At 44.0% G+C, this 13,642-nt stretch overlaps 1 protein-coding gene across 1 annotated transcript in view; it reads right to left on the reverse strand.

The window, feature by feature from the left end:
- ENPP6 (ectonucleotide pyrophosphatase/phosphodiesterase 6) overlaps positions 1 to 11,730 on the reverse strand; it is a 60,145-nt gene extending 48,415 nt beyond the window's left edge. The window contains exons 1-2 of the mRNA XM_032148990.2: positions 11,676 to 11,730; positions 7,156 to 7,335 (exon numbers count right to left, since the gene is read on the reverse strand). Of these exons, the coding sequence (XP_032004881.2) occupies positions 7,156 to 7,335; positions 11,676 to 11,730 (235 nt within the window). The remainder of the gene's footprint in view (positions 1 to 7,155; positions 7,336 to 11,675) is intronic.
- Between the last annotated feature and the right edge of the window lie 1,912 nt (positions 11,731 to 13,642).

Here is a 13,642-nt window from a genome sequence, read left to right on the forward strand (position 1 = left end):
TGTCAACAGTTGTCAAGTAGTGTCACTGTCTCAGGGAAGCCTCTCCCTGCCTCTCAGATGGGATGGGGTCCTCTTCAGATGGCTACGCAGACAGTGATACTACCTCCCCTTGCTTTTCACAGCTCTGCTGGGGCTTCTCCTGCTTCTGAAGCCTCTCCTCCTTGGTGTCCTTTGCAGGCTCACCCTCCTCCATCTGGTTACTAAAAATTAGATTTCCTCAAGGCTGTGTCCGGGACCCTTTTTTCTTTCCAGTTCTGCACTCTCCGCAGGTAAACTTCTCCACTCCCACAGCTGCGTTGACCTCTGATGCGCCATTGAGTCACATCTTTGTATCTCCATCCCTTTTCTCTGAGCTTCGGACCTGCCGGCTCGACGTCCCAGAGCCGATTCCAAGTTGATGCCCCTCTGCCTCCAGACTGCTCCTCTTTCAGCTCCACCCGATTCAGTGAAGAATCACCGTCTATGCAGTTCTGTGGGCAAGAAGCCCAGGGCCATGCCTGTCACCGTCCAATCCCTTACTCCCAAATCCAAGCCATCAGCAGGTCCTGGCAGTTCCAACTCCTAAGTGTGCCTCCAACCCAGCCATTTCTCACCACCTCTGTTGGCCAGTCTGAGCCATGCTCACCTGCTCTCTAGGTTTCCACAATGACTTCCTGATGTGTCAGTCGCCCTCATTCACCCACCCTGGATGCCTCCATTCCATTCAGGTTGCAGCCGGAGTAGTGCTTTCAAAATGCAAGTATGATGCCATCACGTTCTTCCTTCAAACCTTCCAGTGACTTCTCATTCATTTCATGATCAGAATAAATGCTTCAGCATGGGTCAGATGCTCATGCCTGTAATCCCAGCTCTTTGGGAGGTTGAGGTAAGAGGATTGCTTGAGTACAGGATTCGAGACCAGACTGGGCAACATAGTGAACCCCTGCCACCCCCGACCCCATGCCCATCTCTACAAAATGTAAAAAATTTAGCGGGGTGGGGAGGTGTGCACCTATCATCCCACCTACTTAGGAAGCTGAGGTGTGAGTATCCTTTGAGCCCAGGAGGTCGAGGCTGTAGTGAGCTATGATTGCCCCACTGCACTCTAGCCTGGGCAACAGAGAAAAACCCTGTTTCAAAAAAAAAAAAAAAAAAGTATTCAGCTTGGCTCTTAGAGCCTGGCCTGGCCTCAGCCTCTCTCCACCTTATCCACACCACACCTCTCCTCCCTTCTTTCACTGTCTTGAAACTTGCATGCTTTCCACCCTATCCAGGGCCTTAGCACCTGCTGCTCCTTGAGTCTGGGGTCTTCTTCCCACCTTACCCATCCCCTCGTTGTCACTTTCTAAGGATACCTTTGTTAACCCTCTCAGATGGAGCTAGACTCCTTATTAGATGATGTCAACATGCCTGCTTTTCATTATTGTACTTATGATACCTGTAATTTTACATTTATTTTGATAAGTATTAGATCATCTATCTCCTTCACTGGATGGTAGGTTCTCGGGAGGGGGTGCAGGTGAGGAGGGTCTGTATCTGCTTTTGCTCATGGTCGCCTCCTGAGAGTTCATTCCAAGGCCTTGAGTCACACCCTTTAAAGATGTTTTGTGAGGAAGTGGATTTGCCATGATTTGTGAAGGATGGAAGTTCGTCCCTGGATTTCTCTTTAAAACTTTCTAATCAACATAATGGATGCTGCTAAAAAACTATGCACTCTTTTGGCCAAGATACCATCCTGCAAAGGGAGAGTGGATGTGGTTAGACAGCTATAAAAACTTTTGAACACTGGAGGAATCACTTCTGCAGACAGCAGTCCAGAGAGGCAGCATCTCCTCCATTTCTCTGCAGCAGAAATGGTCGACGCCTAGAAACCCTGCAGAACGCTTTTGAAGATCATTCTGTGGAGACAATCTCACTCCTGAGATGTGAACTTGCGATCCTTTTCTTGCTGACACAGACAACATCAGCGATGCAGATCTCGCCGAAGTTACTGACAAAGGAAGTGATGCAATGTGAATTCAACCCAAAGAGGCTGACAGAATTTTGACCCAAGCCTGCCCTTGCCAGATAACATTAATTGCAGAAGCTTAGGTTTTATTTGATACTTTGATGAGTTTTTAACACATTTCTATTGCATTAAAAAATCAAATCAATTAGCTATCATAGGTATGTGTATGTTATCACATCAAGGACCGCTTGGCAATCCTCAGCATTGTAATCTCTTATACTACATGAGAACAAAAGTGTGAGTGTAGTGGATGTGGATGCATTCTTCTGGAAAGATGTCTACAGTTTTTTTCAGTTTCCTAAAGAGGTTCTTGACTAATGAGGGCAGGAACCAGCAAATTATGCCTTGACTAAGGCCTCTTCCAGTCCTAAAATTACATAAACCACAAAGTCTAATGCCAAACTGGTAATGTTGTTTAAAAAATAGTGGATATCCAGACCACTTGTGTTTGCAATGTTTTGACATCTGCCTGAAAAAAATTCCAGTTTTTGTTTTTTTTTTTTTTTTGAGACAGAGTCTCGCTCTGTCGCCCAGGCTGGAGTGCAGTGGCTCGATCTCGGCTCACTGCAAGCTCCGCCTCCTGGGTTCACACCATTCTCCTGCCTCAGCCTCTCTGAGTAGCTGGGACTACAGGCGCCCGCCACCACGCCTGGCTAATTTTTTTTTGTATTTTTAGTAGAGACGGGGTTTCACCGTGGTCTCGATCTCCTGACCTCGTGATCCGCCCGCCTTGGCCTCCCAAAGTGCTGGGATTACAAGCGTGAGCCACCGCGCCCGGCCCAGTTTTTATCCAGAGGATTGGTGTCACATGCATAGAGGCCGTGACTTAGCTATCAGGTTTACTCACACCTCTGTATGAGCAATGCTGAGCTCGTAATTTTCCCTGTGCCTGAGCCTCTACTTCTAAGGTCAGCCTGATTGAAGGTTGTCAAGGTCCTACCATGGCAGGAAAGAGAAAGAGGCTGTACCTGACCCATAATTCTTCACCAATAGCCACTGCATGCCTCCTATTATCCAGATGACGTCACCTTGATTGTAACAAGCAAAACTTGATAGAAGCTGAGTCAAATGCCCACCCACTAACTCCCCACCCAGCCCACTGCTGGAAAGTGTGGGAGTGGAAACCAGGTGGAAATGTGTCTTTCTCTACATAGAAGATGTCTTATTGGTCTGAAGGCCTGCCCTGGACAGGAAGAGGCCAGGAGAAGAGCCCAGACCCACACTCAACACCATTCCAGGAGCACATGAGTGGTTGCATCCAAGTGCTCCTGACTGCTTGGCTGTAGGGAGTTAACCTTGCAACATGCATGGTGGGAGATGTGAACTTAGAACTCCAAAGAGTTTTAAGCGCAGACTCTTAAAAGTTTGCTATTTTTTTATTCCTTTTTTGTATTTTATAATAGTCATAAGAATAAACTTAAAAACTGCTGCCACCATGTAAGGTAGCCCTGCTTATCCAGAGAAATCAAGCTGCATTTCTACACCGTATCTTACTATTCTCCCATATTCCCTATTTTCCCTCCTTTCTCCCATAGTTATTCTCTGCTTTGGGTTCTTTCCAATATGAAGTGAATGTTGGAGTCTCTTCCTCACCGCCCCCCACCCCTGCCAATTCTTTTAACATTAAACTAGAAGGATAGGGTGGAGGGATTGAGTGAGTGAACAACACACACTCAGCTCTTACTCCTTGCACAACAGAACTGGGTCCTATATACAGTTTCTGGCTGATTTACGGGGCCTACCCTCACTTAGGGCCTGGGATCATTTCCAGAGGCATATTTCTCCCTGCACTCCAATGGCAACATTGGGTGGGGTGCTAAAGGGCCTGTTGAACGATATTAAACGCCTCAAGACTTGAGGTGGAGTATGTTGGACTCTTCACTGTGGGTCAATTTTTCAGCCTGCTGCTTTATCTACCTGACAGGAAGACTTGAACTAGTGCCATTTCTAAATTGCACTTCTAAATATTGACTTCATGGCGAGACTCAGCGTGTCATAACCCAGTTCACTAGAGCAACGAAGATTTTCCAGGCCTCACCGAGAGGTCTGTACAATATCCTGTGGGGAGTGGAGAAGGAAGAGGAGGATTTAAGAAGAAAAATACAATCAAGTCGTGTTTTGAAGAAATGCCCCTGCACCTCACTTAATCTTGCAGAGACACGTGAGTGCTCACTGGGCTATTGGCTGAGGCTGGAGGGAACCAGGGTAGACAGAGAAAGGACAGCAGCAACCAGAAATACTGCAGCTGCCCCCCAGGAAGATGAGAAGGTGCCAGGGCACGCCTTGCTGGGCTGGCAGCAGAGACAGCTGGCTCTCTCAGAGCTTCATTTGAGTATCCAGTTTAGAAGGACTAGACAGTGTCTGAGAGACTAGAGACTTTATCCTATATCTACGAAGGCTTCAGCACAGCCAGATCTTCAGGGAACCTTCATTTAGGTCACTGAGGAAACTCTAGGAGGCTATCTTTATAGCTTCTTTCCTCCTGACAGTTAACACTATAACTGATCTTAAGGCATTTTTGTCACATCCCATTAGCTGTTAGACTGTGAATCAGAGGAAGATATTGGTCCCTTCTTGTCCTGAAGGAGCTGTTTTGGAGGAGCAACGAGATATTTTTCATGCAAATTAGCTTTCAGATTTCTTTAGACACTCAGTGCTATATAAATTTGTATTCTCCAAGAGGAGATAAAGGCATGAAGCAGTGGCTCATGCCTGTAATCCCAGCACTTTGGGAGGCCAAGGCGGGTGGATCACCTGATGTCAGCAGATCAAGACCAGCCTGGCCAACATGGTAAAACCCTGTCTCTACTAAAAATACAAAAATTAGCCAGGCGTGGTGGTGCACGCCTGTAGTCCCAGCTACTCCGGAGGCTGAGGCAAGAGAATCACTTGACCTGGGGAGGCAGAGGTTACAGTGAGCCGAGGTCACGCCACTGCACTCCAGCCTGGGGAACAAGAGTGAAACTCTGTCAAAAACAAAAGGAGATAAAGCCTAATAATAATACCCTGTACTGCTGCAGAGAGAAGTGTGTGCAATATGGCAACTGCCCTCAGGAGGATCTCCTCCCACTTGGCCATAGCACTGGCCTCCTGGCTGCTGAAAGGCCCTCTCCAGGAGATCTTATGTGGAGAGGGCTCAAGGGTTGTTGGCAGGAAGGTTTTGTGTGTGAGAGTGTGCTCTTCAAAGCAGGAGAAACTTAAGTTCCAAGATAGAGAAAGTCAAACTATCCAGATATCATGGAAGATAATCCTCATGGTATTGGCCACGTTCATCTTGATGGTGCTTAGATTTGTTTCCAGGTGGTCCCTAATGCAGTGTTCCCAATCCATTCCCTCTGCTATGCCTGTGTATGAATTTGTTGATAATAATGCCTCTGAGAATGACCTCAAAGTGCAACAAAATCTTTGTGATTTGACCTCATCACACTTGCTAGAAGAGTCAAACTCACCCCTGGTTTTGGCTCCTTTAGCAAGCCTGATGAGCCTGCTCCATGCAGTGACTTGCTTCCTTAAATCTAGTCCAACTCCATGAAAAGTTACCTCCTTGTAAGATAGTGGAATCCTCCTAAACTCTTCCTCTTCCCTTGCTCAAAGGTGTCTTGTGTCAGCCGAGATGGCTGCTATGGAAGGAATCTTAGGTGTCTTCTGAAGAAACTGTGATCAATTCCTCTGAAGCTGTGTCTGCTGGGAGAGCTTATGCTGGCTATGTCTTTGTTGCTTGGCCCAGCTGTGAATTCATGCGCCTGCCCTGGCCTTCAGAAGCTCACCTGCAGGTGTGGCCACTGCTCTGCAGCAGCTTGTAGGGCATGTGCCACGCCGCAGCTGGGTGGCGGGCTGCCCTCCACGGTCTCCGTGTGTCTGTGTTCCATGCACCTCCGAGAGTTGCATAGCCTGGAGTGCCCCAGCAGCTCCCCACACGCCCACCTCCATCCAGCATCCTCCAAACTCCTGCTGAAGGCCCACGCAATCCTTGTGGGCCTTCACCCGCTCTCCACTGCCCCCTCCCTGCAGACTACACATTTCACAACCCACCGCCTGCTCACAGACCCATCAGGCTGCCGCTATCCTCAATCCAGACCAGTGCGACCCCCTCAGCCACTTCACCCCGTCTCCTACAGGCTGCTCTTCATTTATGCCTTCAACGTTCTAGGCCTCCCCTGGTATCTTCCTCCATAATGGCCATCATCAGGATGACACCATTGAGAATTAGGAAAGAAGTGTCTATTGCCACGGGCGTGGGAAAGGTAAACTGACCACTTACCTAAGTAATGAATCCCACCAATGGAAAGACAATGGGAAGCGGGTTGTATTGTTATCACTGAATCCTCTCATCCTTAATGAAAGATATTCAGTGACCAAGGTGAGGGTATACTGAGGACTTCTCACAGCAGCCGAGGCAGTTTGCATGTCTACTTACCTCGTTGAGCTAGAATGTAGTGTGGGAGTCTTAACACAAAGGGACTTCATTTCATGGACTACCAAAAAATAGTGAGTGCTTTCAATTCTCTTTTCAATATTGTAGAGGAGCTCAACGACGTATGGAAATGGTACACAATTTTTTTTTTGTAAAGCAAGTAAGCACCCTATAATTTCTCTCTCCTGTATATCCAACATTTTGCACATGAAAAAAGCAAGCTATCCTGTGGTGTTTGCTATGTCAAGAGAATCAGGAAATAGCATTATCTCTGGTCTGATGTTATTTTTTTCAAAAATGTGCCCATAAGACATATTTCTTTTCTTTTTTCTTTTTTTTTTTCGAGATCGAGTTTTCCTCTTGTTGCCCAGACTGGAGTGCAATGGCGCAATCTCAGCTCACCGCAATCTCCGCCTCCTGGGTTCAAGCGATTCTCTTGTCTCAGCCTCCTGAGTAGCTTGGATTAAAGGCATGCACCACCACCCCGGCTAATTTTGTATTTTTAGTAGAGACGGGGTTTCCCCATGTTGGTCAGGCTGGTCTCAAACTCCCAACCTCAGGTGATCCACCCACCTCGGCCTCCTAAAGTGCTGAGATTACAGGCCTGAGCCACCGTGCCCGGCCAAGACATATTTCTTAAATAAAGATCCCATTTTCCAAACCACGGCTTGGTCTTCAAATAGTAACTTGACAGTAACTGTCCTTGGAGACTCTGTGATGATTTGAGATTTGGAATGGATGTTCACACACTCACCTGGCCAGTAGTACATGTAGACCTTCCTTTTGGCCTTGGTCAGAGTGACCCACAGAGGTTCTGATCCATTCCACCAGAGAGGCATCAGGCTGTCTTTGTTGACGCCAATGTCAAAGGACTTGTTGGTGTTGGGGTCCCACATGTAGTTCCCGATCATCTGATGGACTTCACAATGGCGGCCTATGTCAATGAGAACACAGCTGTCAGTTTACGGTTCTGGTGGTTTCTATTTTTATCTTTGTTTCTTGATATATAAGCCATTCGTGCTTGTTTAGGAAGTACAGAACAGCATAAAGATTTGCTTTTGACTTTAAAAAAAAATTAGATTTTTTTTCTTAAGCTGTGCCATGAAGGTAGACAATCCAGTAAGATGTCCACTAATTGACGGAGGGTGGGGTCATTTTGAGTGACGTCACCCTGTCAAGTCAGCTGTTTTAAGTTACACTGAGCACACCGTGTGCAGAGCTTGAAGTCTAAATATGAATTAGCATGGACATCTGTGGATTCCTCTGAGACTTGGTCTCAGATTCTCACCCCAGAGCCCTCTCTGCACCCTCCAAACCCTCCTCCCGTGAGATCAGCAATCCGGCTGTTACAGTGTTTATTCTTTCCTTTCTTAGATAAGAGGAGTTGTTGCTTCAGCGCTGAACAGTGATAAAACCTATGACGTTTGGAACAGAATGGCGAAAAATAGATTCAACTTTGAAAAACAAAGCAGGAAAACAACCCTCCAAATGCAGTGTTACACAGAAACGAGGGCTGGTTCTGTTGAGCACAGCTTAGTCCCAGAAGACAAGCCAGAAGTGAGAGACGCAAACGCTTGGCCTCTTTTGAAACATTAGGCTTAAATTATTTATTTTGGAGCAATCTGTTACATCTTTAAAGTAAAAATAACACAAACATTGGCAAGTGCATCAAAAATTGCTGCAATTTTAGTGAGCGTCATTTGGCACCAGGATGAAACATGCTTCACTGAGCTCCCTAACTATGCTTAATCAAGTGGCTTTTCTTCTTTGTTTTACTGTCGTTGTTTCTTCTCACCACCCTCTCCCCAAATTTTATTTTTAAACAGAAACAAAGAAAAATTATAAAATACTATTTGGAAAATAGACACTAAAAATACCAAATGGAAAAACCTTTCATTTCATCCCAGAAAGCAAGGCATGCCACAAACTATGCTACTGTGCTCCCAGAGATCCCAGCAAAAACGGTTTTCACCCAAAGCTGTAGAATTAGTGTTTTGATCTTGACCAAAACTTTCACATTAAAAAGATTAATAAACTTAAAAATAAAATAAAATTAACATGTTGAGCAATTTCGGCAATGGTTAAGGAGGTTATTTTATTTATTGTTTCAACTAACATGTATTCAGTGCTCTTATATATATAGTCCTATGTATTGTAGGCTGTGATAGGTGTAGAGATTCCAATCTGAATAAATGCCGTGCCCATCCTCAAGTGGCTTGTAATTTAATACTCAACAGAGGGTCCTCTGTGTAAAAGACCCAGGCTTCCCGGGGCTGGGTCTGAGAAGGAGGACAGGCTGCAGCCACAACTTCAGAATTATGATGACCCTCGCTCACCCTGTTGCAGAGGATAATTCCTAGTATGTTCTCACCAACTCATTAAAAGTAGGGTCCTAATTTTATTAGTTCAACTATATTATCGTTTTTAGTATATGAAAGTTGAATCATATTAAGAGAGCCCCATTACAAGTAAAAGTACTTATCTATTTCCTTTATTCAAAATTTTGCATCCTGTGTCACAAATTGTATCATCCTAATGATGCTTACTCATCCTTTCACAAGGCAAGATAACCACGATCACATCCACAGGAAAAGGCCTCCTTCATGGACAGTATTTCCTTATAGATAGATGCTCTCTGATCTCCCAAGTCCAGGAGGTTATCTCAACTGCAGCTGGTGTGCAAAGAAGCTGAGCAAATGTGCAAAATCGGAAGGGGGTGTGGGAAGCATCATTCCTGAGGTCAGGAACCAAAGAAGAGCCTCTGAATGAATCACCAGGAAAGGACCAGGGATATCAGACATAGGAATAATAGGGAGAGATGCTGAGTGAGAGGGGTGGAGGGATCTCTGCTTCCAAGCTTGAGTTGTTTGGACCATTTTAGAACAAGGGCATGAAACCCAAAGATAAATGGAGGCTTCACAAGATGTGGTTTTCACAAGGCTGCATACAAGGAAGCATGAAGCAACCAGAAAACAATTTTTAAAGTACATATAATCTATACTTGTATATCTCAGAAACCCCATATCATTTGGTGAACATTTCTCTCTTCTCTTCAACACGCATATTTAGCACTCTAGACTCTAAAGCGTCCAAACTCGCTCATTCTTCTTTGTTCTCTGTCTCTGAGTAGAAAATTATAAGGAGCCTCTTGTGGATTGCAGAGCTGTTGTATGGCTCGATTGTGTGTGTGCATGCACAGGTGTGAGAGAGACAGAAACAGAGGGAGACAGAGAGAGAGATGGAGAGAACATTCTCCTAGAGAATTCCTATAAGGTAGAGCGCTTTCAAGAAGGTCACCTCAGGCTCCTGTGGAGAAAGTTGGGTTTCTTCTTTTGCTGGATTTGGCCCTGAGCTGAGATGGGAGGGTGTGCTGTCCCCAGGGCTTCCTTTGCTCTGGGAAGAGTGGCCTTTCCCGGAAGCCGGCAGGAGGAGGCTGCTTCAGATCTTCTCCCGCCTTCCCATGAATACAGTAAGGCTGCAGTCTGTGCTTGCAACAGTCGAAGTCAACTCAGACTCAAGCTGATTTCCCTACCAACCCTCTGTTTCTCTTGCTCTTTCATTTTTATTGCCTCGGTAAAAGTGGTGGCTGAAAGAACAGAACAGAACACAATGTACTGGCTTCTGCAGCCCACGAGCTCTCATCTCCATATTCCTGCCTGACCCATATCTATTTTTATACAACTGCAGTTCTGGGTTTTTCTCTGGTTGTGCTTTCCAAACAGAGCTTGGATGTGGTTTGGTTTTTTGGTTTCTTTGCTCTAGGCTTGAGTAGAAACTTTCCTGACATCCTCCAACACCACAATTGCAGGTGGTTTCCAGGTGTGCTGTAAGGAATATCTACTGCTCTTCCCCCTCCAAATGACTACTCTGGGGGCTTTGAAATCTGTGTTTGCTTTTCTCAGAAAGAGCTCCTGGAATCGTTCCCATAGCTAGAACTGCTGTATGAAGGGGGTGGGATATGACACCTTCAGTGTTCATTCCCCAGAGTCTTACTCAAGTGTGTTCAGACGTAATGACCATCACAAGAAGTTTCTTAGCAAGCCCCCAGAAACTTCTGCACCATGTTATGTGTTTCATCTCAGAAATGGCTGGCCTTCACATCCCGTGAGAAGGTAGAGGATATGTCCATCTTATCTATAGCTCATGGTCACAGAAACTTTCTCTTTGACCTCTGAGTCCTCTGCTCAGCTAGACCCAACCTTGGGCTTCCTTCCTTTTGCTTGTAGAGTCCAGGTTGAGCAAGAATCCTGCTAAGTCAGTTTAGTGATAATCCTCCACGCTTGGTATCTGACCACCCTCAATATCTCACCACCCTGCCTGCCTTCAGCAAGAGTTCTGTTGAGTAGACCTAGCCAGAATTCCGTTTCCCTTGATGTTTCTTCTTAGTAGTTTTCCATCCGCTGACCCCACCATGTTCCTTGTCTGTCAATCTCTACTTGTCTGCTGTACTTGGAGTGGAGCCCAATCTCTCTCCCACTGCTGGATCCTACTGCAGGATCCTTCCATCTATCACAGTGGTTCCTCCTTAAAGAAAGTTTGCCTTACCATCTTCAACAAGCATCATAAATAAGTTTTCTTTCTTTTTCTTTCTTTCTTTCTTTTTCTTTTCTTTCTTTCTTTCTTTCTTCTTTCTTTCTTTCCCTCTTTCCTTTCCTTTCTTTCTCTCTCTTTCTCTCTCTCTTTCTTTCCTTCCTTTCATTTCTTTCTTCTCTTTCTTTCTTTCCTTTCATTTCTTTCTTCTCTTTCTTTCTTTCTTTCCTTTCTTTCTCTCTCTCCTTTCTTTCTCTCTCTCTTTCTCTTTCTTTCTTTCATTTCTTTCCTTCCTTTTCTCTCTTTCTCCTCTCTCTCTCTCTTTCTCTCTTTCTCTTTCTTTCTTCTTCCCAATCTCACTTTGTCACCCAGGCTGGAGTGTAGTGGAGCAATCATTGCTCACTGCAGCCTCGACCTCCCCAGGTTCAGCCTCCTCCTCAGCCTCCCAAGTAGCTGGGACCACAGGCATGCGCCATCAAGCTTGGCTAATTTTTTTTTTTTTTTGGAATTTTTGTAGAGACAGGGTTTTGCCATGTTGCCAAGGTTGGTCTCAAACTCCTGGGCTCAAGTGATCCACTTGCCTCAGTATCCCAAAGTGCTGGAATTACAGGCATGAGCCACTGTGCCCAGCCAAGTTTCTGTTTAACAGTGGACATCTATAAGGTTGCTACTACTTAGATTTCAGTCTTAATTTTTCTCATTGTTTTCAAACAGTCAATGTCAATTCCTTTTATAGTTCCTTACCTCTTTTATTCTTTTTGCATTCATTCAACATGTATTTATCAGATAATGTTTGCATGCTAAGTATATAAAGATAAAAAAGAAATGGTCACTGTCTTTGGCTCACAGTCTGCTATGGACAATAATATGGCACAGTGGTTAAGGGAACAATTCTTGGAGTCAGATCGTATAGGTTCAAGTATAAACTCTATTATTTACTGTCTGCATGACCTTGGACAAGTAGCTTAGACTCTCTGAAGCCTCAATTGCCTCATCTGAGTAATGGGCATCATAACAATTATTGTGAACAGTCATCCGTTTGCATGGCAGCATGGAACCATAAAAATGGCCAAAACCATGAAAAGCTATCTTAATAATCAGTGGGGTGGGGTGAGGGGAATAGGATTGTTCTGTGACACTTAAAAATGTTTGTCAAAATATTGAAAATTCTCCTATCAGTTATACAGGAAAATGAAGGAAGAATTGTACAATTATAATTTATTAGTATTTTATAATTTACAATATTAGAAATGTGGAGAATTAAAGGGCACTATTTCTTTGTAAGAAATTTATGAAGAATGCTTTGAACAGTGCTTGGCTGCTTCTTCCAGAGATATAACAAAATATGAGTGATCATCTTTTCTATGCCTTAGGGGATTGTTATGTTCTTTCTAAGTTTAGGTTGCCTTTCAACATCTTATCCTTTGTGCTTTCAATGTCATAAAATAGCTCCAGGGGCTCTTTAATGTGAAGTTTTTGCTGGTGTCACTTCCTCTGGGACATCTTCATCCTTTTTTTCATAACTTTTTTCTTAATTTATGTCAATAAATTCACCCTCAGTAAGGTCCTTGGGCTACATATCTAGAGCTTTGTAAATGATGTCAGTGTCAATATTCACATGGTCAATGATCTCTTCCATAATTCCACTTACATTTGATTCAAATCCTGCAAAGTTATTTTCCAGTACAGTAAGAGTCTCTGCCATCCTCCATGTATATTACTTGCTGTTCCTATCTGTCATGATGCTTGAATGTTTCTGGCTGCATGTTTTATGTCACAGTTCTTCCAAAGCTTAGCTAAATAAATTGCATTATCTCCCATTGTATCATCAATAACCTGTCTGAAATACAGGTTACTTACATCTAAAATAATAGGCTTCAAAAGTTGCAATAACTTATTGTCCAATTTAATAGATGATTAAAGTTGCTTTTATAGAAAAAGCAAATTTACTCATATTCTTTCAAGTATTCAAGAGGGTCAGCGTGACCTGGAGCATTATCCAATGATAGTAATGCATTAGAAGTTAAACTATATGGGTTTATCAGTGGGACACAGGGAAGCAACACAACTGCGTGCTTTGCTCTCCGTGCATGAGCTAATATTAGATGAGCAGCAGCGAATCACCAGCAGACTATGAAAGAAGTGATTTGACTGACCAACAATCATGATGCATATTTGTCATTTGCATAATGATAAATAGTCCTAGTGGACTGAGGACTAGCAGGGAAGTTTATAGGTTATGCTACAGCAGCTACAATTAGGGCCGCCAGATTTATTTTAGTCAATATACTGTGGTAACTGAAATTCGAATCATGTTGTTGGAGAACTGACATTATTATTTTTTATTTTTTTAAATATCTTATTTCAATAAATTTTGGGGTATAGGTGGTTTTTGGTTGTGTGGATAAGTTCTTTAGTGGTGATTTCTGAGATTTTGGTGAACCTGTCATCAAGCAGTGTACATTGTACCCAATGTGTAGTCTTTTATCCCTCACCCCCATCCCACCCTTTTGCCATGAGTCCCCAAAGTCCATTACATCATTCTTATGCCTTTGCATTCTCATAGCTTAGCACCCACTTATAAGTGAGAACATACGATATTTGGTTTTCCATTCCTGAGTTATTTCACTTAGAATTATGGCCTCCAGTTCCATCCAAGTTGCTGCTAAAGACATTATTTCATTCATTTTTATGGTTGAATAGTATTCCAT

This window comes from Hylobates moloch, unplaced genomic scaffold (genome assembly GCF_009828535.3).
Source record: "Hylobates moloch isolate HMO894 unplaced genomic scaffold, HMol_V3 SCAFFOLD_3, whole genome shotgun sequence".
Taxonomy (NCBI): domain Eukaryota; kingdom Metazoa; phylum Chordata; class Mammalia; order Primates; family Hylobatidae; genus Hylobates; species Hylobates moloch.